The sequence below is a fragment of the Bufo gargarizans genome, chromosome 3, assembly GCF_014858855.1.
Source record: "Bufo gargarizans isolate SCDJY-AF-19 chromosome 3, ASM1485885v1, whole genome shotgun sequence".
NCBI classification, from domain to species: domain Eukaryota; kingdom Metazoa; phylum Chordata; class Amphibia; order Anura; family Bufonidae; genus Bufo; species Bufo gargarizans.
In genome coordinates, this window is record NC_058082.1 from 168343064 (window position 1) to 168365843 (window position 22780).

Consider the following 22780-nt stretch of genomic DNA (forward strand, 5'->3'; position numbering starts at 1 on the left):
CGCCAGCTAAAGGGGAATTAAGACCAGCGTCTAAAACGCCGGTCTTAATATATAACCCCCATATCTGTATTATTTATGTTTAAAAGTAACAAATGGCCTTTTTTTTTTTTTTTTTTTTTTTTTAGGTTGGGCTAACCCTTTAGCATTGTAGGTCTTGGCTTTGCTTTCTGTGTTTGATATTGTTCTTTAAAAAAAAAAAAAAAAAAAATATATATATATATATATATATATATATATATATATATATATATATAATTTATTCTATTTAGTAAAGTATGCCAATCCTTATGACTTCTGTTTATAGATTCAGAAAATGGTGATGTTAATTATGACTATGACCATGAATTGTCTTTGGAAATGAAACGTCAGAAGATACAACGCGAGTTAATGAAATTGGAGCAAGAAAACATGGAAAAACGTGAAGAGATTGTAATTAAAAAAGAGGTAAGAGTAAATTGATGCCGCTGTGCACCGTGTTTTTCAGCTCTTTGCAGCCGGTTTCTGTAATGGGGCAGGAATCGGACGGCAGCTTATTTGGGCTGTTTTAATTTTGCAATGTGCTCAGAGAACGCAGATGTAAAAGGGTTGTGTCCCGAAGAATGAATATACACCTTTCTGCATGACGGGAGAAATGACTGGCTGAATGTCATTAGTGGCAGCCTTCTCCGGCAGGTGAACAGCCTGCCTTATCCATGCTGCTGCTAGTGCATGTGTGCCAACGGAGGTCTACTCTGGCCCCACTGATTATAATGGGGACGGGCCGGAGGTCTGGCGGCAGCACGGCAAACATACCGAGAGGCGGGTAGAATAAAACTATGTGTATCCTGATGCTGTGGGCATCGGCCTCACAGATGTACTGTCGCCATCGCAGCAGCTGGGGTTGTCAGTCAAGGAAACAGAGTGTTGGTTGGGCTTGGCAAGTGAGACTACTTGCCAGGATTGGGTCTGCCCTCAAGGCACTTGCCACTTAATGGCAGTAGTGAATGCAGGACTTTTTATTTAGGTCTAAAAAAAGGATCTCTCATGAAAATTGCTCAAACGAATGCCAAATGATACAAACTGATGCATTTTTTTTATCATTCTTTTTTCAATTACTTTTTCTGTTCTTCTGATGTATTAGTAGAACATAAAAATAAGTGATGTGAACTCTCCCTTAAATGAGTCGTCAGCTGCCGGAATTATTGGAAGGATAGTGTGCAAATACACTGCAAACATCTCAAAAACTGCTGAAAATGTTTAATAAAGACCATAGCCTTTAATACTATGTAAGCTTTAAACTACAACTGCACAGCCTGACTGAGACCGTTACTATACAACTCCACAAGTGATAACGCACATGGAAAAGTCTAGATAATTTTTAGCACCCGCACCAAGTAACACTGCACTGAGTATATTACTTCCTTACTTAATGTTCATTATTATCGAAGAATATTTTCTGGTATTTACTCATGTGGTTGTCAGATCTAAAGGTCATGGTTTTGTATGAACACTGTTTCTTTTAAATTAACTTTATATCAACAATGTGTAAATGTAACCCAACATAAAAATGGGTTTGCATGAAGTTTTTCTGCCATGAGAGGATATACTAGTATATATATTTTTTGTCAGATATAAAAAATATAATATGTATACCCGAGATTCCTAAAATTATTTGTTTGTTGTAGATTTCACCTGAAGTTATAGCCAAAATGTCTCCATCTCCAAGAAAATCCAGCAAGTCTCCCAAACGGAAGTCCAGTCCAAAAGCTGGCAATCCTACAAGCAAAAAAGAAAAGAAGTTGGCAGCAGGAACATCACCACCGCCATCTGAACTACCAGTGAGGTTAGTGCAAAGTACAGAAATGCGTCTCGTCAGTTTGTCAACCGCAATCCTAGGGAGGCTCGTCCCTGATGCGGCCTGCAGTTTTCTGCTCCCCCGGTCACAGGATGTTTTGATCTGCTCGACGGGTAGATGCTGCGGCGGCCGTACGGGGTTAACGAGCCACGCAGGTGCCCGGGAGCTTGGGTAAGTATAATCTATATGAGAGGCCAGCGCATTGGGAGGCATGTTTTAGACTTTGGATAACCCCTTTACTAGAACTTTTCCTGTAAACAAGGGAAATGCTTATCACAGCATTTTTTATTAATATCTACCTGATAGTTTTGGTGGGCGTGCTTTGCCTTTTGTGCATTCTTTTGCGGAAAGAGGAGATGGCAGTATTGGCATCCGTCTGCATTTGAAGAATATAAGGTGGCATGAACACCTCTGTATGAATGCCCTTGCTAGGAAACACATATGCCTATTGTTGCAGACATTCCAAAGTAGCACAAAGCAAGAAGAAAGGACCTCGCACCCCAAGTCCACCACCACCCACTCAAGAAGAAGTTTCACTCTCAAAGAAGCACAAAGATAAGCATAAAGCGAAGGAACGCATTGAGGAACGAGGGAAAGATGGAAAGGAAAGAGGCAGAGAGGTTGAAAAACACAGAGACAAAAAAGACAGACAGAGGTCAGTGTTTCTTAAAAAGCTGTTACATGACTGAATAGTCTACCACTTTATGTACATTCAGCAGCAGGGTGATTTTCTCGTGCATGGCATTGGGGGACACAGCACCATGGGTATATGTCCAACTACCACTAGGAGGCACTAGACACAAAAAGTGTTGGCTCCTCCCAGGTGGGCTATACCCTCTCCACAGGCACGAGGCTATTCAGTTTTAGTCTAGTGTCCGTAGGAGGCAGACCTGTCCTGCTTTTTTGCAGGTTCTGCTGTTTTTTATTTTTATTCTTTTCTTTTTTCTCTCTTCCGCAGGTCTCGGTGTTCTCCACCGTTATACCTGCTGCAGGCTGGGGCTCCATCGTGTTCCACTTTAGTTGCCCCCCTGCGGGCGCGTACTTCGGTACCATCGCCGGTCACCCAGTCCCCACGGACTGCATCCGCAGTGGCTTGCCGGCATTCCCACGGTTTCCGTGTTGAGTCTGCCGAAGGGGTGACCCTGCTGCGCCCGAAGACATCGGATGGTGAGTATATCTGATGGTGAGTATACTCCCCTGTGTCCCTGCCCCAGGGTTAGGTTCCCTCCTGTGGCCAGGGGGATGGGATCCACCTTAGCTGGGGGTCCTGGGGAGCCTCCATCTTCCCCCTAGCCAACCCCCCCTTTTTTCTGGGGGGGGTTATATTCTTGTTTCCCCTCCCTTCTCTTCCCCCTTGGTTGGTCTTTTCTCTCCTCCCTGGCCACACAGTCTTCTCCCTGGCTTCTCCGCTACTTTAGTCCCCGGCTTCTGCCGGGACTAGGCCTCATCTTCTGTGGCCCGTTCCCGGCTCCCAGGTGCTCCGTTTGCCCTGATCCACCTGTCCCTAGGTGTCGCTTCTCCCCCCCTACCCTCCTCACCTATTTTTATGATTCGGTGGGCCCTCTGTCGGCCGCGGTTCGCCCCGCCCCCCTCGCTCCATTCCCGGCCGCCTTAATAAATCGAGGCCCCGGCTTTTGGGCCTGCTAGGCCGCAATCTTCCCGGCCCCTCCTCCTTGCTTCCCGGGCTTTTCTGAGCCCCGCCCGGCCCTTGGGAGGGGCTATCTCTTCACCCTTTCCTGGGCTAACGTGTTTTTTCTGCTGAAGGGGGTGGTTAACCCCTTCCCTCCCCTCAATTGCTTTATGTCCCCTGCAGCCCTACTGACCACCTCTTTTGGGGGGACAAGCTGCTGCAGCGCCTCTTTGGGGGAACAGGGCGTCCGGGTCAGGATAGACAGCCTCTGCTGGCTGCTTTTTGAGCATCTCCTCTCCCAGCCTCTCCTCGGTCGCCACGTGTTTTCACGTGCGTCCGCTGTCTGCACCTCTCTGGGTCTAACAATGGCTGCCGTGCGGTCAGCCTGTCCCTGCTGGGTGCAGTACCTCTTCCCAGATCCTTTCCCCGAACAATCCCTTTGTGTCGGTCCCCCATGAATGGGCTCCCTCCGTGTCAATGCCATGGGAACCTTGACCGCCTCTCCCTGGCGGTGTCGCTGGCCGCTACCAATCCAAATTGCGGCCACCTCTGCCCTCCCAGGGTCCTCCCTGCAGATGGGGCACGCTCAGTTAGGGGTACCTGCACCCGGGTTCGGCTAGGGGTAGCTCACGGTACTCCCTCGGGTGGTCTCAACGGGGTACCACCCCTCCTCGGCATCCTCGGATCCCCCCCAGGACAGGCCTGAGGCTGGTGACGAATCCTTCCTGTCACCCCATCCGTTGCCTCTGGGGACACCTCTGCGCCGATTCCCTCGGAACAGAGCATCAGGCGGTCTTCCTCCATACAGAAGCCCTCTGGGAGGTCAAGACGAATGTGGACGGAGGAACCTTTCCTACCCAGGGTTGGTATCCCCTCTAGTGGATTTTCGGATGGTGCTCCCCTGACCACACAGGTATTCAACCGCACAGGTAAGGCAGCCGTCCCCGTGTTTAGCATACTGAGTCACCTACGCGGTGTCTCTGATACGTACGCCTTCTCCTTAACAGGGGGATGCCTGCACCACTGCCATAGGCTGTCCCTGACAAGCCTTCCTGGTTCCCCTATACCAGGGGCTATCCTCTACATATTTGAGAGTGTTTCCACAGGGTCCCCATCCTGGTGGTGGTGTTCGCCACTCTACCTCATTACAGGGGGTTCCTGTTCTGGGCAAGCGGTTAGCTCGGCTATCGCCTCCTGTAGGTTGGGGAGTTAAGAGCAATTGTACAGCTGCCTTGCCCCTTTTCATAGGTAGTGTACCTACACCTACTCCAGATGCTGAAGCCATTACTCCTGGCTGGCTCTGGGGTGTTCCATACAGCACTATTTCTCCCTTCCGGGCGAGATGTACAGGCCGCTTCGATTGCCGTTGCAATTGCACCTGTCTGTTCCCAGCCACTTTGCTCCCGTCATAGGTAGAGTATCTACGCCATCTCCTGATGCTGTAGCCAATTCCCCTGGCTGGCGCTATGGTGTTCCGTGCGGCACTATTTCTCCCTTTCTGGCGAGATTTACAGGCCGCCTTTAATTGCCGTTGAAATTGCACCTGTCTATTCCCAGCCATTTTGCTCCCTTCATAGGTAGAGTACCTACGCCATCTCCGGTGCTGTGGTCGATACCCCTGGCGGGCTCTATTGTCTTCCAGGCGGCAACATTTCTCCCTACGGGCGAGATATAGAGGCCACTTTCTATTGCCATAGAGTTGCCCCTGTCCGGTTCAGTTACACCTGTCTGTTCCCTGCCACCTTGATCCCTTAACAGGTAGAGTACCTGCACCATCTCCGGATGTGGTAGCCGTTCCTCCTGTCCGGCTTTATGGTGTACCATGTGGCATTTTCTCTCCCTTACAGGACGAGATTTTGAGGCCTCCTCCAGTTGCCGTGGCCATTGCACCTACCTCATCATAGTGTGCACCAAACAGCCATCTTACTTCCTTCATAGGTAGAGTTCCTGAACCGTCTTTGATGCTGCAGCCGTTACACCTGTCTGGCTTCTATGGTGTACTATGCGGCCCTGTTTCTGTTGCCATTGCACCTACCTGATTGTAGTGTGCACCTGTCTTGTTCTTTGTGGTACCGTGCGGCCCTATGGGTTCCATTGTTAACGCAGTTGCTGTTGCACCTCTCTGGGTCTGGGGTGCACCATGCGGCCACATTGCTTCGATCTTAAATGAAGTTCCTCTTCACAGCCATATTTCTACTTTACAGGTTGTGTACCTGTACCCTTCGAATGCTGTCGCATCCCCAGATGCTGTGGCTATGTTTCCACTCTCCTTGGTCGGCAACATGCAGCCACTTTACCTTTATTTTAGGCGTGTGTTTGTAGTACCCCAAGTGCTGGGCCCTGTGGTGCGATCTGTGGCCCAGACAGTTTCTTTCTTACTAGGTGTTTTCTGCCCACGGGTTCTAATCTGTGCTGCAGATGTTGGTTCCATCCGTTTGGTTCTTCCGTACGTCTGCCACTCCGTTACTGTCGTCCTCATTGGTCTCCTTGTGCCGCTCAAGGCACTGTCAGCACCAGGTCACCCTTGTTCAGCATGTGCATGGTTACCATATCTGGCAGGGGTGGGTCAGCCCATCCCCCACCTTATCGGTCTAGTGCTGCTTCTGGTAGCTCCAGTATATGACTGATCTGTCTGGTCCGGCGGGTGGTCCTCATTCAACCTCCTACTCCATGGCCAGGTGGTTGTTGGCCTTTGTGCTAGAGTTGCTCTTGCTTTCTCTTTAAGGTCCTACGGTATGCTGTGCTCCGCGTTACCCCATGTTATAGGGGAGTACTCACATTGTTTCCTATTGCTGAGCGGGCCATTCCTGGTGTAGTACAAGGATCTCCACTGGATCTTCTACCTTGTTTGGACATGTAGCTGGTGAGCATCGGCCGCGGCAGTGGTTTTCGGTCATCGCTGGATGTCCGCCTCACGGTATCCTTCTGGGTCCACGGCTTTTATCATTGCTGGACGTCCTCCCTGACGGGTCAAGGACAGGACCTCTGAGCGCCACACACACCTGTCTGAATTTTCAGCTGATTGCTCTGGTATCGGACAGGGCCCCGTAGTTCCTTCTGGGTCCAGGTGTTTTCGGTATTCCCTTGTATTTTCTGCTTAGTTGTGCTACATGGCGAAGGGGCAGTCCTCTTGGACCTTGCTGTCGTCTGCACCTGTCTGGTACTTTCTCCCCCCTGGAAGTTTTCTGTATGCCGGTCGCAGCTGGTTTCTACATTTCTATGTAGGCTACCCCGGTTTTTTCATGGCGACTTCTGCATTCCTTATGCATATCGATGTCTGTCGTTTTGTGGTACCTCCGAGCTGCTGTACTTGCCCTCTCTGGGACAATGTTTACGGTTTGCTGGTCAATGTTTTTGGTGCGGCTAGTTGTCCATGGCCAATGTCCCTTCCCCTATGGCGGTTTCTTTTCGCCTTTCCTGGATATGCTGGCTTGCGTTGTCTTCCGGTGGTTCAGCTCCTGGTTCCTTGTGACCCCATCTGGGTACTCCTTTCTGGAGTCCCTGTCCCTGTTCATTTGAGGTCCTCTTGGGATTTGTCTTTTTTTTTCCATCCTCCCACGTAAAGTACCTGGTATTGAGTGGTTTGGTGCTACGGTTTGCAATTCCACCGTATGGTCTCCTTCGGGAGGGACCTCCTCCTGTTGTAGACCCCTTCCTCCTTAGGCTGTTTGGAGTGCTCTTCTTCTACTCCCATGTCTGTCAGTCCAGTGTGTTCCTGCCAAGGTTGCCTGGGCCTGTCTCTGGTTCCTTTTTTCCATGATACTTCACATGCCCAGAGTTTCCTCTGGTCTTGCGCTTTACAGTGCTATCTTGTTTTCGGAGGCTTGTGCCTCGTTTCCTGTTTTTGGGGACGCAGGAGCGATCGTTCTTTGTTCCTGGCTTTTACCTACAACCCCCTCCTTCTCCAAGGGTTGGCAGTTTCCTCTAGCAGCCTTGGGTTTTCGCCTTTACATGGGGCGCTTGGCTTCTTCACCTGGCCTTGCGGTGAGGGGAGTCCCTCTCCCTTCACATGTGAGCCTTGCTATGGCTTCCCTCACTCGTTTGGTTTCCAGTGCTTCCCTGTTTCTTTTCTCCCCTGGCCTTTCAGGGGATGGCCACAGGTTTATGGGTCTGAGACAATGTAGGGCGTTGGGTCGATCCAACACGCAGTGCTGTCCTAATTTTTTTCTCCAGCCCTTGGCTGCGCTTGGTGTTCCCTTTTGCCACCTTCTTGCATTTGGGATTTTCTTCCAGACATTTGTCCTGGGGTGCTGGCAGTCTTCCCTGCTTCTTCTGAGGTTTCTTCCTTGTTATGAGACCTCTTGCCCATTCCGTGTTTTTTCCTGTTGGGTCACATGGTCACATTCTCCTGCACCTGTATGCCCAGCCGGTGGCACGTCTCTTCTTTTCCCACCCTCAGGGACTGCTTTGGGACGTCCCATGGTGCTGTGTCCCCCAATGCCATGCACGAGAAAATTGGATTTTTTGTACTCACCGTAAAATCCTTTTCTCGTAGTAGGCATTGGGGGACACAGATCCCACCCTATGTTTTTACTTCCGCTTCTCCGGGCTGGTCTCTTGATCTTTCCCGGTACGGGAGTTGTTGGTTCCTTGCTTTTCTTCTCTCTCCTACTGCTTTTGGTACAAACTGAATAGCCTCGTGCCTGTGGAGAGGGTATAGCCCACCTGGGAGGAGCCAACACTTTTTGTGTCTAGTGCCTCCTAGTGGTAGTTGGACATATACCCATGGTGCTGTGTCCCCCAATGCCTACTACGAGAAAAGGATTTTACGGTGAGTACAAAAAATCCAATTTTTCTGGTCTTTGACAATTGTACTTACTAATTGACCCTTTCTGGGGAGATACCAGCTTGTAGCCCCGTAATTTGGCACCTGCTCCGTGCACCAGAATTTGGCTTATGGACTGTCCAACATCTCATTCCTGCGCAGGAGAGAAGACCTATACTGTGTGTGTGACGAAATTCTGGTGCACATCAGTGGCCTGAGATTATAGTGCAAGTTGAGGGCAGGATACAGATGTCTGGTCCTGTTAATCAGCAAGGAAAAGGAGTGACTTGTTGAGAAGAGGAATGGAATTTAGGTGCACCGAGTGGCTAGGGCCTGCCCATGGTGCTTTTCAGAGTATTACATTTGCATATCAGCTTTTAGCCCTTAAATCCAGAAGGTTCCCTATAAATTTACATTCTGGAAGCAAATTAACAATAAATTAAAACCATAGCCTTTAAAAGGAGTTCCCCCCCCCCCCCCAATTTCTAGATGTAAAAAAATTAAAAAGTACATAAGATCTCATCTCATTCACATGACTGTATTCCCACAGACCCATTCATTTCTATGGGACGTGGGTGCCTTCTCAAACATGATCGGCATGGGTCCTGGGTGTCAGACCCCCACAAATCAGATACTGATGACCTATCCAGGGGATAGGTTATCAGTATTAAAATCACAAAAAATCCCTTTAAAAGGGGTTATCCTGGAATTTATAAAGCTGCGGGAGCCAGTTGCGCTCACTAGAGCGCAGGCTCCCGGAAACAGCTAGTCGGCAGGGGTGCCTGGACTTTGAACCCTTCTGATGTGTTAATGATGACCTATCCTGGATACCTGGATAACCCCTTCAACATATTTTAAGCCTAGTGGCCAGTGTGAAAATGATATGCATATATATCTGAATACACGAACACACATGTAAGGCAACTGTTAGTCAATGAGATTATATATTTATTTAAAGTACTTCGGTCTTTTGTCTTCTAAGTAGGGACCTGTCTGAGAGCTCTCACAGGCAGAAGCGGTCACCAAGTCCAGCTGAACGCTCTCGCAGCAATTCTTCCCATTCAAGAGAGTATTCACCTGTTCCTTCGAGGAGACGACATACATCTTCACCAATGCCTGTGAAATCCTCTTCTCATAAACATATCTCCCCTTCCCGCAGGTACAAACTTTATATTTTTAGATTTTTATTTATTTTTGGTCACGTAAAAATGTATACTTCTCCAAATGTAAAATAAAGGACATTTAATCAGTGTAGATTCACTTCAGTGTAATAGTCTTTCCATTACTGTCCGTTCCTAGGAGAGTTTCACCATGTGAATCTGGACTGTGTCTTTGTTTCAACAGGTCTGTTTCTCCTGCACGCCATCATTCACCCGTATCCTCAAGACACCACTCTCCATCTTCACAGTCAGGGTCCTCAGTTCAGAGACATTCTCCTTCTCCTCGTCGTCGCAGGTCTCTATCCCCTCACTATCATAGAGCCTCCTCACCATCCGCCAGACGCTCGTCTTCCTCTCCATATGCTACCCATACCTCAACGCCACAGAGGAGGCGGAGTCCATCCAAACATCGATCCCCAGTCAGGGAAAAAGGAAGGCATGAAAGAGAGAGAGCATCAGCTTCCCAAGACAGACGTAGAGACAGGAGGGATGGTACGTGCACTATTGACTCTGTATGAGCTCCATCTTGGTGTTTTTTTTTTTTTTCTTTTAAATCGCCTAACCCTATTTCTAAGACACTAAATTTAAAGGGAACCTGGTTATTTGAATTTTGCTGCCTTATCTAAGCAGGAAATTCTGTAACGAGAGACTCTAATTTCTCTGATAGCTTTGTATGATTTGGGGGAAGGATGTTTAGGTAAAAAGTAGGACAGGATTCCTAAGTCCTCTTTCACACTTGCGCTGTCCGGATCCGGCGTGTACTCCACTTGCCGGAATTACACGCCGGATCCGGAAAAACGCAAGTGTACTGAAAGCATTTGAAGACAGATCCGTCTTCAAAATGCTTTCAGTGTTACTATGGCAACCAGGACGCTATTAAAGTCCTGGTTACCATAGTAGGAGCGGGGGAGCGGTATACTTACAGTCCGCGTGGCTCCCGGGGCGCTTCAGAGTGACGTCAGAGCGCCCTATGCGCATGGATGACGTGCCATGCGATCACGTCATCCATGTGCGTGGGGCGCCCTGACGTCACTCTGGAGCGCCCCGGGAGCCGCACGGACGGTAAGTATGCTGCTCCCTTGCTCCCCGCTACACTTTACCATGGCTGCCAAGACGCTAAAGTCCTGGCAGCCATGATAACCATTCAGAAAAAGCTAAACGTCGGATCCGGCAATGTGCCGAAACGACGTTTAGCTTAAGGCCGGATCCGGATTAATGCCTTTCAATGGGCATTCATTCCGGATCCGGCCTTGCGGCAAGTCTTCAGGATTTTTGGCCGGGGCAAAAAGCGCAGCATGCTGCGGTATTTTCTCCGGCCAAAAAACGTTCCGTTCCGGAACTGAAGACATCCTGATGCATCCTGATCAGATTTCACTCCATTCAGAATGCATTAGGATAAAACTGATCAGGATTCTTCCGGCATAGAGCCCCGACGACAGAACTCTATGCCGGAAGAAAAGAACGCAGGTGTGAAAGAGCCCTAAGAGAGACAGTAAGAGTCCTGATTTCTGTACCCACATAGGATGATTGACTGGCTTCTCTACATACACTGATTCAGGCAGAACTGTCAATCTTCCTGTGTTGGTGGGGTAATCGGAGCTCACTGTCTCTGCTAGGAGTCCTGCTGTTTACTCAGATATCCTGCTCCAGATCATATAAACCTATATATCACAGAGCTTGGCTTTTCTCCCTCTATCATATCTTGCTCTCCAAGGGCATCCTAAACCATCGGACAGGTTCTCACCAAGCCCACTTTTGTTAGCTATGTACAAAGTGCCTAATACAAACGTATTGCAGCCCACTTAGTTCTTTGTTAGAATCCAGCTTCACTTATCGTTTTCCTCTGGATTTCCCTGCTTTTAAGGGAGAACGAGATCAGATTTACAGCATTCAGTGGAGCATACTTTGTATTCTTTATCCTTTGTGAGTTAAAGGAGTTATTCTGGTAAAGATAATGATGACTTATCCTCAGGATGGGTTATCATTATCACCTCAGCGGGGGTCCAAGTCCTGCTATCCACGCCAATTAGCTGTTTCAGCGAGCTGCTGCATTCCCCGAAGCCTTGGTGAGAGATGCAGGCTCCTGGCAGCTTTTCATTGGTAAGAAAATTACCTTCACTGCAGTTTACATCATGTAACTTTCGAACAGGTCAGAGAATAAAGATATTTGTCGGAGTGCTTCTTTAACCCTTTGTATTTATCTTTTAGATAGTCGAGGAAGAAAGGATAAGGAAAGAGAACGAGATGATCGGGAGCCAAGTGGGTCCAGAGACCACAGAGATGAAAGAGAATCTCGTGACGGCCGCCGTGATCGTAGAGACATCGGAGAGAACCGTGACAGGAGAGAGACAAGGGACACCAGGGAGGGCCGTGAGGCTAGAGATAGTCGTGACTATAGAGACACTAAAGAAAACAGAGAGCAGAAGGATTCACGTTCTGCCCGTGACACTCATGATTATAGAGAGAGAGACAACCGTGAATCCCACCGGAAAGATGATCAGTATGATGAACGCACCTACCGAAGAAGTCACGGGAAAGACGAAGCGTCAAGATCTGATACAAGAAATGATAGGAATGACAGCCGTAATGAATCAAGAAGTGAGGCCAGGAATGATCGGAATGGCCGAGCGCGTGGACGTGCACCAGACCCCCCTGAAAAAGGTATTTCTTTCATGTTTAATTAGATGTTTCATCACAGACATATGGTAAATGAACGGTCCTTCAGTTATGGAAAACACTCTCCCTGTCACCCTGATTTCTGCACTGACTGATCTCTGAAAGCCTGTCTCTTTATTTCTCCCCTGCGCGTTCCAGCAGCTATTTCATGAATGCACCGATGAGTTAGAGACAAACTGTCAATATGAGCAGCACTGGTCATTGGTATAATCTTTAGGGAGAAACGGATATATCACCTAGGGACAATGACATTATTATTTTTTTTAACTGTAATTTTTTCAATTTCGTACAAGACAAAAAAAGAAGTCAGCGGCTGCTATATAGGCGCTTGACCCCCAGCACATTAGGGTCAATTTTGTAGGAAGCCAGTTTGCCCATGTGTATATTTTTGGAGTGTAGGAGTAAACCCACAGGCAGCAGTTTGGAGACTAGAGGCAGGCTGAGGAACTTGAATTTGGATCATGGGCTCATGCACGACATTATGTATTTTGCCATTCCCCCAAAAAAGGATGACATGTATTGCTTCCTGTTGTGTGTTTTTTTTTTTGTTTTTTTTTTTGTGTGTGTGGATCCATTGTAACAATGCCTGTCCTTGTCTGCAAGACGGACAAGAATAGGACATGTTTTATATTTTTGCGGAATGGACGCTGAGTCATTTCCATTTTTTGCAGACCCATTGAAATGAATGGTTTCGCATACGGACCTGGAAAAAAAAATAGGTTTGTGTGCATGGGCCCTAGCACTGATCAGTATTCAGCGTGTGCAGTAGATGCTGAAGATGGATTCTCCTTTGAAACGCTCATTTAGAGCATTGTTAATGGACAACTTTAGAGCCTAGTGTTTTTGTTTTTTAATAAAAGCTAAGAAAGTGAAGGCCGACCCCAGGTACCCCCACTGACCAGCTTTTCTGCAGTAGCTCCAGCACTAGAACAACACAGCTTCATCCGTTGTGCAATGGAAAGAGCGTTTTCTCGTTCATCAGGCAATTGGCAGCAGTATCAGTCTGCCAGATGATCGCGTACAAGTGTTACTATGAACACTCATTAGCAATCTGCCGAAAAAAATCAGCAGGCGTAAATTTTAAATGTATAACCTGTTAGAAATACAAAGAGTGGCATCTTATCTGCTTGAGTAGAAGCAAAATAAAAAGTTCCCTTGTCTGGCACCTGATGGCCTGAAAATCCAAGATAAACAGTCTCCTAAGCCAAACTTAAAGGGGTTGTCTAACCCTTTACAAATGATGGCTGATCTTTGCTTCACTTCAATGTGTACAGCACTGCAGTAACCAGCTCCTTCTCGCTCATATCATTGGGGGACACAGGACCTTTGGTATAGCTTGTTGCTGCCACTAGGAGGCGACACTAGGCTGAAAACTGTTAGCTTTCTCCTGCCAGCTATACCCCCTCCAGCCTGGAGAGAGCATATCAGTTTTTAGCTTGGTGTCGTAGTAGGCAGACCTCCCTGGGAGGCTGGCCGGTGTCGGTTGTCCCACCGCCTTGCCCCCCCCCCCCAAAAGAAGACAAGTGGACCAGGGCAGCCTAGCTCCCCTGCTTCCTGCCAACAAGAGGGCCACCTTTATTGCCCGGTCTTCTGCCACTTCGGTGCGGCACTGCTGGTCTGACAAGGAAGGGTGAAGATCACAGATGAAGACAGGTGAGTATGTTCCCACCGGCAGCCCTTTCTACTCCTTGCAAGCCCCAGAACAGACCTGGAGAGGGGGTAGCGGCCTGGCCTCAATTCGGGAGTTGACTGCCGCCATGCGCATGTGTGGCGCTTTGACATAGTCAGTTCTTGACCGCGGCAGTGGGAGTTAATGCCTCATGCCTCATCGAGTTTGCAGCGCTCTGCAGGGATGCTTTCGGACGCTGTTCCGCGTCCCTCCTGATGGCATGGCGACACTCAATTTTGTTTCCTGTGGGCGCATGGGGGCTGCCATGAGCAACAGAGTGGACATTCAGAGGGCGTGGCTTGAGGTAACTCACTTGTGCAGTCATGCTCCTCGGCGTCTGAAGGAGGAGGAGCCATCTTTCCCACTGCGACAATGTTCCTCCCCTCTTCTGCTCGGCTCTCCTCAGCGTGGTGAGATACAGGACCTGGGTTACTGTAATTTCTGGTAGGACTATTGCTACCCCCTCCAGCGTAGAGCAGCTGTGACACACACGTCTGAACCGGCCAATACCTCCCCTCAGGCCACCTACTATGCCTGCACTATGTGCAAGGAAAAATTCCCTCGTGGGCAGGTAACATCTGTGTTCTGCATGCCAGGCGCCTGCACAGAGCCATCCCTCCCCTCTACGGCCCACAGAACTACAGTACCATTCTGGCTGTGTGGAACCTGACTAGGCAAAGGCGTCCTCCCACTTAGGTGACACGCTGTTGGAGGGGGGAGGTTGTGGATTCGGATGTGGCGATGGATCCGGAGCAATCCTCCCAGATTGCATCCATGGTGGATAGTCTAGTATCTGCTATCTGTGACACTTTCCAGGTATAAGAGGACCTTCCCTCCACTAGCCACCAGGGGGGTGTCATTTTGTGTGCGAAGCAGGCCCCTAAATGTAGCGCAGGCCAGGTCTGCGCTTCCTGGTTCCGAAGTGGCTGGACCTGCTCTATCCTTTTCCAGCTGATTGCGTGGAAAAATGGATCTCTCCTCCGAAAGTGGACCCACCGGTCACTCGCCTAGCAAAGAACACGGCTATTCCTGTGGTGGATGGCTTCTCTGTCAAAGACCCGGTGGACCGCTGCATTGAATCGCTCTCAAAGTCTGTATTTGCAGCCAGTGGATCGGCCCTGCAACGCTCTCTGCATGGGTGGCCAAGGCAGTCTCGGAGTGGGCCCTCCATTTACACAAAGACCTGGCGGCTTAGCTCCAATCCTTGGCAGTCCAAATCTCTCAGGCAGCTGATACTATGGTTGCATGCTCTTTTGGCTTTCGCAGTCTCTATTCACCGGGAACTCTGGCTTAAAGTTTGGACGGCAGATTCCTCCTCCTAAGCGCTCGCTTTCGAGCCTCCCCTTTACCGGGTCTCGACTCTTTGGTTCCCGGCTCGACAAGATTATATCGGAAGCAACGGGTGGGAAGAGCACACATCTTCCACAACCCAAGGCGAAATAACGTCCTCCCGTTATCAGTCCGTTCGGCGGTTCTCTGGCACCCGTCCGGCAGCTGCCTCGGCAGCCAGACCGCCCACACAGGACCAGCGTAAAAAGCCATCCTTTAAGCCCCAGCCGGCCTGGCGTCCGCGGGTTCAGCCATCACGTTCCTCTTACACATGAAGGTGTCATTATTATCACAGGGATCGCAGGTCAGTGAATGTTACGGAGCATTAGATTGCTTAGAAAAGGGGGAATATAAATGTAATTTTAACTCCTAAGACTCCTGTGCCCAGTCTTCTCTCTCCCAGGGAAGCACAAGTCAGCAGCACAGCGTCTCACAGCCCGTCTTTTCTAATGGACGGATGGCCCTTAGCAACGCTCTTTTGAAAAGTGCTGCTAAAGGCCATTACAGCCCCAGTTTTTCTACCAAAAATAAACGTTTTGGCTAAATAAAGTCTAATGCAAAATTGTTACCTATCATTTGCCCTACACTTTAGCAAAAAAATAAAATAAAACAGTTATCCTTTTAACATTTAACACAAGGCAAGCAATATAGTTTTTTGTCTCCTGAATTATCTGACAATTTTTCTAATTATTTTCTTTTCAATAGGTGGTCGAGGGGCTAGAAGTTCTCAGGTGGATAGCCACAGCAGCAGCAGTTACCATGACAACTGGGATTCAAGGAGTAGTTATCCGGAACGTGAAAGATACGACAACCGTGAACAGGGTAGAGATTCTTCATTTGATCGTAGACATGGGGACCGAGAACGACGTGAACGGGATAGAGGTAAATATTCCAGAGGTTCCCACCATCAAACATAGCATTTTTTATCTGACTGTTTACCATGTTTTTATAGCGCTCTTTAAGTAGCAATGTATAAAGGCTATTTGTAGTTACCTGTATTGACTGTCCATAGTTTGTCAAACTGTATTAATGGGGCTTTCCCACAAACAGCATTTATTACCTATCCACAGGTAAGGTGATTAATGTTAGATTGCTGGGAGTCTGACCACTAGGACTCCTAGCAATCCTGAGAATGGAGGGGGTCCCGGAGACATCATCAGGCGTACTACAAGAATATATGAAGAAACAGCTATATATATATATATATATATATATATATATATATATATCTCTATCTATCTATCTCAGACCCATGGGGGAATGAATGGACATTTGAAAAATAAGGACTCTTGAGAATGAGTCCTTAATTATCTTACAGATAAGGAGTGTGAAAGTACTACTACTACTCCAGTCACATGCGGGACTCGGGGACCCTTTTACTCAGGATCCCTGGAGGTCCAAGTGATTGAACCCCCAGGAATTTGACTCTTATCACCTATATTTTGGATGGGTAATACGTTTTTGTGTGATAGCCCTTGTAAATCTGTTGTGCCAGATGCTCCAGGTCTATTTCTCCAGGAATTTTTGTATTAAAGGGGTTGACCGTTCCTTTTTGGAATGGAGCTAGGCCACTTGATTGCCTGAAATGCTGCTACCAGTTGTCTTAGTGAGACAGCCCCTTTAGGTGGACATGCCATTTGCTAAGGGTACTTTCACACTAGCGTTTTTCTTTTCCGGCGCTGAGTTCCGTCCTAGGGGCTCAAATCCGGAAAAGAACTGATCAGTTTTATCCTAATGCATTCTGAATGGAGAGTAATCCGTTCAGGATGTCTTCATTTCAGTCTTTTTGACTGATCAGGCTTTTCAGAAAACCGTAGCATGCAGTATTTTTATCTCCGGCCCAAAATCCTGAACGCTGGATCAGGCCTTTTTCCTATTGACTTGCATTAACGCCGGATCCGGCGCCGTGTGTTCAGTCAAACCGGATCCGGCTTTTGCATGTTAAACACGAAAAATGTGAAAAAAAAAGTTAGTCCATAAATGGCGGATCAGTTTTTTCCAATGCATTTTTTCATTGTGATCAAAATCCTGATCAGGATTCAAATGTAATCCGTTTTCACACGTTTTTCCAGATCCGGCGGGCAGTTTCCGGTGTCTGAATTGAACGCCAGGTTTAAAGGGAACCTGTCACCGGGATTTTGTGCATAGAGCTAAGGACATGGGTTTCTAGATGGCCGCTAGCACATCTGCAATACCCAGTCCCCATAGCTCTGTGTGCTTTCATTGTGTAAAAAAGCCGATTTGATACATATGTAAATTAACCTGAAATGAGTCCTGTTCCTGACTCATCTAATGTACAGGACTCATCTCAGGTTAATTTGCATATGTATCAAATCATTTTTTTTACACAATAAAAGCACACAGAGCTATGGGGACTGGATATTGCGGATGTGCTAGCGGCCATCTAGCAGCCCATGTCCTCAGCTCTATACCCAAAATCCCGGTGACAGGTTCCCTTTAAACAACACTAGTCTGAAAGTAGCCTAAGGGTTATCTAAAAAGGCCTGTTTTAAAGATCTCATGTTTTCATATGTTTATCTGACTGTCTGGAAAAAAATTTATTTTTATTTTTTTATTTTTTTTATTACAGATCAAAGGGTGACATCTCCTGCACCGCATCGGGGAAGGAATGATGATGAACGAGAAGAAAGGAGAGATGATCGTAGAGTGGACAGATCAGATGATAGGAGAGATGACAGGGCCAGAGAGCGTGAGCGTGAACGTGAAAGGGAGCGCGAGAGAGAGCGGGAAAGAGAGCGAGAAAAGGAGCGGGAGACTGAAAGGGAGAGGGCTCGTGAGCGGGAGAGAGAAAAAGAAAGGGAGCGAGAGCGGGAAAGAGAGCGTGAAAGGGAAAGAGAGCGGGAGGAGCGGGAGAGAGAAAGAGAGCGTGAAAGGGAACGAGAGCGAGAGCGTGAAAGGAACCATGAGAGGGACCGTGAGCGAGGCAGGGAAAGAGAAAGAGAACGCCCTAGAGACTGGGACGAAAAAGATAAAGGAAGAGAAGATCGTAGAGACAAAAGGGATGATGTGCGTGATGAAAGAAATCTAAAAGAGCTGCATGATGATAGAAAAGCTAAGTGAGTATTATTCCACACTGCCAAGAAATGTAGCAGCTTAAAGGGGTTATCCAGGAAAAGATATTTATGACTTCTCCTCAGGCTAGGTCATCCAATCTGTGGGGTTGATCCCCTCCCGCTGATCAGCTGTTAGAAGAGGCTGTGCGCACTGCAGTCTCTTCTGAGGCCAGTGACCTCACTGTACATCGGTCACCTGGCCTAGTTGCAGCTGAACCCCATTTAAATCAACGAGGCTGAGCTGCAATACCAAACAATGCCACTGTATCATGTACGGCGCATTCCTTGGAAAGCTGCTAGGAGCCTGCCTCGCTTACCAGAGCTCTGGCTCCCTGGAACAGCTGATTGGTGGGGTGCCGGACTTAAACCCCCCCATCAATCATGTCCTATCGTCCGTTTTACGTACAAGGATAGAACATTTCTACAGAAGTAAAAAAAAATAATATTGTGACATGCACTCGGTCAGGATTCGTGAATCGTGGACCACAAAACGCCTGCGGCCAAGTGCCCTAAAGAGGTTGTCTGAGAATTAAAACAAAGCTGGCAGAGTGGTGATCTGGGTGCCACCAATAGTTCCTCTTGGCCTGCCGGTACAGGACGACTGATGTGTATGGGGATGTCGGCAGACGTAGGAGGGAAAGAGGGGTCGTTCTTTGCTGCACAAAGTAGATGCAGTAGAAAGTTTGAACCAATCTCTAGTCTGTCTCTTGCAGTGAGGAGACAACAGTCTGTGTGATTGCTTGGTGGGGATTTCCGCACTCGGACCATCACCCATCAAAGCCTTTGAGATATCACTATGACATTTCAAACATTTTGCTAAAGTACAGTGTTATTTTTTACTAGGATATGAGTATATAGAAACTGTAATGCCCGGGTTGCCACACAGACAGATCTATGATCTACAGATCAACCAGACATTTTAGATTGTAATCACTAGTCTGCCAATTGACTCCCAATTTCCCCTAAATTATCTCCGTTTTAATATGGTTCCGAGTTTTAATTAGGTGATGCCTTTGACCGTTGCACGCTTCTTTGAGGTACAATTTTTAGGAATATCTTTGGCTGACGCAAGCATTTATTTTCACATTTGTACATGTTGCATTTTGGGTGTCTGACTGGTGGTGTTTTTTTTTTTATATAAAATTTATATATTAAACCTCGGGCCTCATTATGTATTTTTCATTTACCTACAGGAAACGACATAGAAATGATAACAGTCCTAGCCCACGCCAGTCCCCGAAGAGACGAAGAGAGCATTCCCCAGAGAGCGATGCTTATAACAGTGGTGACGAGAAGAGTAAGCATTAATAGTCCTGACAGCATTATTTTATTATTGCTTCTAATATGTATAGCTAACGGTACCATAATTAATGCAGTCTGTGTGATAGCCAGCAGCTATAATCTATTGAGAGGTCATTAATCAACTGTGCCTTAAGGCTTTTTATACAGAAATCGTTTGAAAAAAATATTTTGGATGTTATAAAGGTAGCAGTCAATAGATTGTATGATTAACTGGGAATTCAACTTGAGTCAAAGGTAAAAAATAACTAACATTTTATGTAAGTTTCTCCAGTTTAAAGAACAAACAAAACACTCTTGGGTTATCTGAGGTAATAAAGGGATTTGGGGGGGGGGGGTGCAGTCCTAATCTCTTGGCCTGAGTGGAGAGAGGTTCCAACTGCAAGCGCTGGTGTCTTCTGGTGGGTTCCCGGATGTCGGACCCCCACCGATCAGGTACTGCTGTCCTATCCACAGGATAGATCATCAGTAGAAAATTCTTGGAAAATCCCTTTAACCCCTTAAGGACTTAGGACGTATCGGTACGGCATGGTTCCCGAGTCCTTAAGGACCCATGACGTACCGGTACGTCATGAGTTTAAAATAAGATTGCGGCGCCCCGGGGGTTAATCCGAACGGGATTTCGGCTGAAATCATTCAGCCGGCATCCTGTCACAACGCCGAGGGGGGTCATGTGACCCCCCCGTATCGGCGATCGCAGCAAACCGCAGGTCAATTCAGACCTGCGGTTTGCTGCGCTTTTAGCCGATTCTGATCCCCGCGGTCTCTGACCGCGGGGATCAAACGTTAAAATGCCAGAAATTAAGTTTTTATTAACCCCCCCTGCACCCCTGAATGATATTATGTGGGCGGGTGGTGCAGGGGGGGTGTCGCAGGCGGTGCGGGAGGTGCGGGAGGCGGGCGGTGCGGGAGGCGGGATCACGATCCCCCGCCCGCCTCCCCTTGAATAATCGTTGGCTTCTAGTGGGTATACCAGGGTGCCAGCACATTGCTGGCACCCTGGTATAAACGGCTGACATCGGTGATGCGATGTCAGCCGTTTAACCCTTTCCATACAGCGGTCCGTACGGACCGCTGTATGGAAAAGGTTAACAGGTCAGGGAGCTCCCTCCCTCTCCCATCGGGGGGCTGCTGTGCCTTTGCAGCCCCCCGATGGGAGAGGGAGAGAGCTCCCAGGCAGCCCCCCAAGCCCCGTCCTTACCCTTCCCCGTCTGCGAAGTTCTGAACACTACTGAGCAGACGGGGAAGGTTCCCATGGCAACAGGACGCCTTCTCAGGCATCCTGCTGTCCATGGTGCTGAACAGATCTGTGTACAGTACTGTATTATACAGACATCAGACCCACTGGATCTTCAAGAACCAAGTGGGTCTGGGTCAAAAAAAATGTAAAAAAAAAGTGAAAAAAGTTAAGATAAAAAAAAAAACATTTATCACTGAATAAAAATAAAAAAAATAAAATACACTACACATATTAGGTATCGCCGCGTCCGTAACGACCTGATCTATAAAACGGTCATGTTACTTTCCCCTCACGGTGAACGCCATAAAAAAAAAAAAAAAAAAAAACTATGAGAAAATTGAAATTTTGCCCACCTTACTTCCCAAAAAAGGTAATAAAAGTGATCAAAAAAGTCGCATTTACGCCAAAATAGTACCAATCAAACCGTCATCTCATCCCGCAAAAATCATACCCTACCCAAGATAATCGCCCAAAAACTGAAAAAACTATGGCTCTTAGACTATGGAAACACTAAAACATGATTTTTTTTGTTTCAAAAATGAAATCATTGTGTAAAACTAAAAAAAAAAAAAAAAAGTATACATATTAGGTATCGACGCGTCCGTATCGACCAGCTCTATAAAAATATCACATGACCTAACCCCTCAGATGACCACCGTAAAAAAAAAAAAAAAAAAAACGGTGTAAAAAAAGCCATTTTTTGCCATCTTACATCACAAAAAGTGTAATAGCAAGCGATCAAAAAGTCATATGCACCCCAAAATAGTGTCAATCAAACCGTCATCTCATCCCGCAAAAAATGAGACCCTACTTAAGATAATTGCCCAAAAACTGAAAAAACTATGGCTCTTAGACTATGGAGACACTAAAACATTTTTTTTGTTTTAAAAATGAAATCATTGTGTAAAACTTACATAAATAAAAAAAATTGTATACATATTAGGTATCGCCACGTCCGTGACAACCTGCTCTATAAAAATACCACATGATCTAACCTGTCAGATGAATTTTGTAAATAACAAAAAATAAAAAGGTGCCAAAAAATCTATTTCTTGTTACCTTGCCGCACAAAAAAGTGTAATATAGAGCAACCAAAAATCATATGTACCCTAAACTAGTACCAACAAAACTGCCACCCTATCCCGTAGTTTCTAAAATGGGGTCACTTTTATGGAGTTTCTACTCTAGGGGTGCATCAGGGGGGCTTCAAATGGGACATGGTGTCAAAAAACCAGTCCAGCAAAATCTGCCTTCCAAAAACCGTATGGCATTCCTTTCCTTCTGCGCCCTGCCGTGTGCCCGTACAGCGGTTTACGACCACATATGGGGTGTTTCTGTAAACTACAGAATCAGGGCCATAAATAATGAGTTTTTTTTGGCTGTTAACCCTTGCTTTGTAACTGGAAAAAAAATATTAAAATGGAAAATCTGCCAAAAAAGTGAAATTTTGAAATTGTATCTCTATTTTCCATTAAATCTTGTGCAACACCTAAAGGGTTAACAAAGTTTGTAAAATCAGTTTTGAATACCTTGAGGGGTGTAGTTTCTTAGATGGGGTCACTTTTATGGAGTTTCTACTCTAGGGGTGCATCAGGGGGGCTTCAAATGGGACATGGTGTCAAAAAACCAGTCCAGCAAAATCTGCCTTCCAAAAACCATACGGCGCACCTTTCCCTCTACGCCCTACTGTGTGCCCGTACAGTAGTTTACGGCCACATATGGGGTGTTTCTGTAAACTGCAGAGTCAGGGCAATAAAGATAAAGTCTTGTTTGACTGTTAACCCTTGCTTTGTTAGTAGAAAAAATGGGTTAAAATGGAAAATTAGGCAAAAAAATGAAATTCTCAAATTTCATCCCCATTTGCCAATAACTCTTGTGCAACACCTAAAGGGTTAACGAAGTTTGTAAAATCAGTTTTGAATACCTTGAGGGGTGTAGTTTATAGAATGGGGTCATTTTTGGGCAGTTTCTATTATGTAAGCCTCGCAAAGTGACTTCAGACCTGTACTGGTCCCTAAAAATTGGGTTTTTGTAAATTTCTGAAAAATTTCAAGATTTGCTTCTAAACTTCTAAGCCTTGTAACATCCCCAAAAAATAAAATAT

The 22780-nt window shown here is 47.0% G+C and overlaps 1 protein-coding gene across 5 annotated transcripts in view; it reads left to right on the top strand.

Moving 5' to 3' along the window:
* Positions 1-22780, top strand: part of ZC3H13 (zinc finger CCCH-type containing 13) — an 86169-nt gene that overhangs the window by 38470 nt on the left and 24919 nt on the right. For 4 of the 5 annotated variants that reach the window (XM_044287135.1, XM_044287138.1, XM_044287139.1 and 1 more), the window contains 9 exons: positions 305-444; positions 1665-1822; positions 2292-2489; positions 9212-9388; positions 9574-9881; positions 11598-12050; positions 15769-15945; positions 17654-18140; positions 19331-19434. In XM_044287135.1, the coding sequence (XP_044143070.1) occupies positions 305-444; positions 1665-1822; positions 2292-2489; positions 9212-9388; positions 9574-9881; positions 11598-12050; positions 15769-15945; positions 17654-18140; positions 19331-19434 (2202 nt within the window). The remainder of the gene's footprint in view (positions 1-304; positions 445-1664; positions 1823-2291; positions 2490-9211; positions 9389-9573; positions 9882-11597; positions 12051-15768; positions 15946-17653; positions 18141-19330; positions 19435-22780) is intronic. The other variant, XM_044287137.1, reaches the window with a different exon arrangement.